The 5,846-nt window shown below is 45.3% G+C and overlaps 1 protein-coding gene across 1 annotated transcript in view; it reads left to right on the top strand.

Annotated features, from left to right (window-relative positions):
• LOC108750390 (protein PXR1-like) overlaps nt 1–5,768 on the top strand; it is a 7,163-nt gene extending 1,395 nt beyond the window's left edge. The window contains exons 2-3 of the mRNA XM_018489803.1: nt 2,511–2,666; nt 5,051–5,768. Of these exons, the coding sequence (XP_018345305.1) occupies nt 2,511–2,666; nt 5,051–5,354 (460 nt within the window). The 3' untranslated portion in view covers nt 5,355–5,768. The remainder of the gene's footprint in view (nt 1–2,510; nt 2,667–5,050) is intronic.
• Nucleotides 5,769–5,846: the final 78 nt, after the last annotated feature.

The following is a 5,846-nucleotide window of genomic DNA, read 5'->3' as shown; positions in this document are numbered from 1 at the left end:
AGAGAGAGAGAGAGAGAGAGAGAGAGAGAGAGAGAGAGAGAGAGAGATAAGATACTCTAAAGGAAACATCCTCAAGGTGGACGACCATTAGTGCACTACTATACGCGATGACTCAACTTATACCGCGCGAGAGCCGTAATGTGCGATTAAGTGAGATCGTCTTGGGGAAAAACTTTCGATCGCGCGCGTTTCGTTTGCTCGCGATTAACGCTATCGAGAGATCGCCTGCTCTTCAGTATCGTAGGCATAAATCCTTGCATATCGTATTGCTCGCACGATGAGATCTCCCGGCTGATTTTCACACTCGTGAATTTTCTCACTCCAGTGAAAATTATATCGCGCTTTCACGGCACGGGAAGAACGATTTTGCTCAAGTATTAGCAAAATCTAGCCAGATACAGATTTGAAAATAATTTTGTTGAATCATTAAAGCAATTATGTAGAAATTTCGATGCAAAAAGTTTCAAGCGATCAGCTACATTATACATATTCGACGGTGTAAGAAAATTACCCTCAGATTTGTATCCAGCGAAATTTTTACGTATATTTAAGCGAATTGAAAGTATTACGTAAAGTACCGTTGTTTGAACCAAATGAGAGTAACTGTGAACTGTGCGACGATTCTTATATTTCAAGCTTGAATAATATTGAAATTTTATTTTTGATCTTAATTGAATTTTCTCTTCGACTTAACGTGGTAAGGCTTTAAACTTTAAAGTTACCACCTTCGGACGGACGTTTGAAAATAATTTCAATTTCTATTTGGTCGCGGGCGGCAGTGCCGTTGTTCCGAGCCGCGTAACAAAAAGATCGATGGTAAGTGAGCTAGGGCTGTCCCGCACAGCTGATGCCATTTTTGCTATTGTTGCGTATTCAACACAGCAGCGAATCGACCTGGGTTCCTTGGATACGGCACCGGGGGGGGGGGGGGCGCAATTCGCAAACGCGTGTCAGATGCTTTCTCCCGCAGTATTTCCCACTGCGCGAGGAACGATCGATTGCGCCCCCGTTGCGTGCTTGGTACACGTATCCCGACCGTAATTGCCGTATCTCCGTCGGCTGCTGCGGATTTCCTGCGAAATACATTACGTTTCTTTACGTCGCGTCGGGACGGCGCGGGCGCACTGATAGACTCGCACGACGACCAGGGTTTACAAATTTTCCTCATTCAAGTCGTACAGGTAGTTTTGCACTTTCACGCGAGAAACTCTAAACGAAAATCGCTCTTAACAATGTCTTTATTGGAAGAATTTCTCCTGGAAACTTGACAACTTTTCCAATGTTGAATTTATATTTACGGAATTACGCATTGTATAGGTACGGATATAAAATTTTTCGAAAATATATGCAAAACTGTCAAGCGCTAGTTATATTTTATATATGCTCGAATAATATTAATATTACATTATATTTCGATTTTATCATTTATTTTACATTCACCATTTCTATAACTTATCTACTTGTGCGTATACTTGTACTTAACATTATGTTTCCTCCGTACTTTATACAGTTGTTTGAATTTATAAATCGTGCGTATAATAGGTAGGTCAATAACCGGTTATTATTGAACGCTTATCCTAAACTCGATGCAACCGTAATTTCTTTCTACTACACATCTGTGTGGTAGTTTTCAGTTCGCCTCTATCAACCTTACACACAGATAATGATAAGTGACGTATCAAATCGATGCTAACAACGCGCATCTTTGTTTTTTTCCCTCTCCTCCCCCCCTCCCTCCCTACTATATCGGTTTACGTTCGATCACTCATTTGCGTGTTAATTTCATCCTCACTTATGGTTAGAATACATGGAAATACACGGAACGTAATTACTGTCGATTACGCGGAAAATAGAGAGCGAGAGAGAGAGAGAGAGAGAGAGAGAGAGAGAGAGAGAGAGAGACCGAAACATAGAATATTCTGTGAAGTTACAAGTGTTTCGTTCGTTATCGCGTGACCTCCTATCGTGCTCACCGGCGAGTCTGTAACGTAATTAGTTTCTACCAGTATAGATATACCCGAGAAAAAGAAATGGAAACCGAATAGTCAATGAAAGCATCATTCTAATACTACTCGCAATTAACTAAGCGAATTCTTTTAAATTTCTTCGTCACTCGCTTATATTGTACAGCAATTATTTGTGCAGCTTGGTGTCCAGACGCTAGACGCATTTATTTTTATTTTCAAGCAATTTATTTTTATTTTCTCTTATTCACCCTGTACGATTAATTCTAATTTGCGACTCCATTTCCGCGTTGATTTTCTGCAATCCGCAATGATTTTAGGAAAAGAAAATGTCGAGGTTGATTTGAATAATTCGATCGGAATAATAATTTTAACGAAGTAGGATTCTGGAGTAAAAATTTGAATTGCGCGCGCGAGAGAGAGAGAGAGAGAGAGAGATTTTATTTCCTGAAATAATTAATCCGCTGATTATGGAAATGTTAATCACTGGTTGTTGATTAGCATCGTTGAGATATATTTTAATGAGAGATGTATTTTGTTTCACAGGAGAAGTGCTGCTCCGGTCAGCGGGTGCTGTCGAAAGAGGAGAATTCTCGGGCACTGGGGTCGGCACTCGACGCGACGTGTCGGATGGAAACGACTACGAGAAGAAGAAGAAGCAAACGAGGAGGCGGCGGCGGCGGCGGCGGCGGCACGCGAAGGGTATCGGGAGAGTCGCGTCTGACCGCGTAAAAGGGGGAGGGAGGAGAAAGGGATCATTCGTTGTGATCTCGTCGCACGAGATCGAGAGAGCGTTGACTCCTTGGGCTTTTTTCCAACTCTTTCGCGAATGTTTTTCAGGATTTTCCAGTTTCTCTCTTTTTTTTTTTCTTTCTTTCCCTTACCTCTCTTGAGTTTGTGAATGGAACGTACAAAATAAATATCAAATATCAGAGCAGTATGCAAAATATCGTATGATATGTCATCATAAAATGGAACATTTGAGAGAATATTTTCACATGTAATCCGGAACGAACGAATTTGAATTGAAATTGTTATTATCGTGTGATTCTCTCGAATGACACTATTGACACTATTGACACTATTGACAGTCGTGTTTAACTTGTCTCTGCGATGCGATTGAATGACGTGAAAAATTCTTTAATCATAATTTTCTATTACTTATCAAACGCAAGATACCGCATCTAGTTTACCGAGTGGTCTCGTTATTCTTTTTTAAATGTCACATCAACCTGTTCGATCCAATTGTAATTACTGATGTACTCGCGCGTTTTCTACTTAAAAAGTCATAATTAATGATTATTTAAGCCGTAGCTGCTTGTTAATCACGATTGCATGATGTTAATTACTCCATTCTCTCTCTCTTTCTCTCTCTCTCTCTTTCTCTCAATCGTTAATTCGCAATTGTTCGATAAATCTATCGATCGGCTTAATTCGGCTGCGCCTTGCCCAATTTTCGTCGGAAGGAGGGTTTTGTGCGACCGTCAACAACGACGGAGGCGATGAAAACGGAGGTGACGACGGTAGCGCGATTCCCGCCATGGGAACGATAACGAGGTCCGCGCGGCGGCAACGGGGAACGATATTAATAACGGTGATGACGAGTCGCAGGTGGAATACGGAGCGCGCGGGTCAATGAGGAAATTCTCGGGCGCACGAGGTGCGCCTACCTTCTGAGCGCCAACGGGGGAACGAGGTGGGGCGAGCGATACGGTAGGAGAGAGAGAGAGAGAGAGAGAGAGTGGGGATAACTGAGAGTAGGACGGAGCGGGCCGAAGCATACCGAGCGGAAACAAGCGACGGGCAACAAAACACTGTGGCGCGAGGCACGCGGGTCGGAGAAACATGCGGATCTTTGTGCGAACAGCTGAACCGGAAGTCGAGCACACTACGCTTCAGTCTAATCGCTCGCCGTCGATAGGGTCAGTCGGTTAAAACGACTGGCTGCTCGAAGGCGACGGCGCGGCGTGTCTCTTCTCGCGCGTAATCCAATGTAGTTTCATTTAAATCCCTCCTTCAATTTTACTCTTTATTTTATTTTATTTTATTTTTGTAATATTCACTTCTATATCAATGTAAGTTAGCGTTGCAATCTCGATTTAACTTGCTCTGAATTTTTTTTCTAATTCTTACAATTGGAAGAGGATAAATTAAAGCTGAGATTAAGGTTTATCTGCGTTGCTAGAAACGAACGTTACGTTCAGGTCGACCGAAACGAAAGGTCGGAAATACGCTGTGAAAAATGCCAATCGGAGGAGCGTGATATTGAACTTGATTTTTATAACGCTTCCATTTTTAAATCGCTCAAGTTTATATATACAAATCTAGATTGGCAGTCTGTTACGTTTCGTGTTGGAGGATTCACTTCTTGAGACTTGCGTCTTCAATTCGTGACGGAACGGACAGTTCAACGCGTGTCGTGCGTGTGTCTTCTATACGTACAATGACACGCGTATGCGCGCGACTGTCGGCGCAGCTCTCTTCGATTAAACAACGCGTGTCGCGGTTACTTGGTCCGTTTCGTCCAGTAAAATGAAGCCGACGATAAACGTGGCGCGATTCGAAATACTTGGATTGCGTAACCGAGGTGTACTAACCCAGGGAACCCTTCGTAATTGGAGTTGTTTGGCATCCGTGGCCAGCATCCAAATTTACTCTCCTGACTTAGAAATTTATTTAGGTAAAAATAAATCGTGACATAATAACATAAACAACGGACGGTTACCCTACGTCAACTTGGACGCGACGAAATACAATGTAAGAATGATAAGTACGCATGATTGGGTAATCTTGTAAGTGTGAGCTTGATAAAATTATAGTCGAGGCAGACGAGAGCAAGTAAACACGAAACAGGAAATATTTCTCCGCTTTTGGAATCGGTCGGTCGGTCGGTCGGTCGGTCGGTCGGAGTGGTCGGGTCGCGATAGTTGCAGCCTTTGAGCCTTCTGTTAACCTAACTCGGCACGCGTGCGCGTGCGCGTGAGTAGCGTGGTAGCGACGGCTGATCGTCGTCTCGTCGTCGACGTTCTCTCGGCGGCGATTAACTCCCCAGAGTTAAGTTTCCCATGACCTCGTCTTTCCTGCAGAGATCGCAGCGGAAGCGGCGACACGAAGAGGAGGCGGCGAAAGAAGAGGAAGAGACGTGAGTCGTTTTGGCGATTCTACGGGCAGTGTCGACGCGTGTGTGCCGCGGTGCCGCGTGACAGTGCACGTGGAGACGACAGTGCGGGTGAGACAGTGCGCGGTGCAGTGCGGCGACAAGCGGCAGAAAGCGGGAGGAAGAAGAAGAAGAAGAAGAAGGAGAAGGAGGAGGAGGAAGAGAAAGAGGAGGAGGAGGAGGTGGAGAAGGAGGAGAAGAGGAAGACGGCGAAACGTAGTTGGGTGGAGTAAACGGAGCACGGAACGAGAGGCGAGGAGGGAGAGGAGGAACAAGTGGCACGGAGGTGAGGTAAAAAGAGATAGGAAAGAAGACGAATTTTCTCCGCGAGCGAGCGCGCCCGCGCACGCTCGCCGACACCAAGTATGCTGCGGAGTGACGAAGCGGCGTCGCGGATTTCACGGATCGATCGGCCGATCGAATTTTCGAAATAGGATACGCGCCGCCCCGCGTGTGCGTGTACCATATGTGTACGGGCGCGCGTGTGTGCCTCGTAATTGCTACACGGAAGAGGAATCGTCGTCGACGTCGTCCCCGCCCGGCCAGGCCGGGCCGGTGAATCGAATCGCCGCGCCGGTGGATCGACCGCCCGCGCCGTCTGCCGCGGGAAAACTTCAGATCCGGTTTGCTTTCCACGGCTGACGTCATTACCGGTGAGTCAGTTTTTCTTCCTTCTTCCTTCTTCCTTTTCTCTCTCCTTTTCTCTCTCTTTTTCTCTCTCGCTG

The sequence above is a fragment of the Trachymyrmex septentrionalis genome, unplaced genomic scaffold (genome assembly GCF_001594115.1).
Source record: "Trachymyrmex septentrionalis isolate Tsep2-gDNA-1 unplaced genomic scaffold, Tsep1.0 scaffold37, whole genome shotgun sequence".
Lineage (NCBI taxonomy): Eukaryota > Metazoa > Arthropoda > Insecta > Hymenoptera > Formicidae > Trachymyrmex > Trachymyrmex septentrionalis.
The sequence above is the reverse complement of the archived record's forward strand: the minus strand, read 5'-3'. Positions and strand labels throughout refer to the sequence as shown.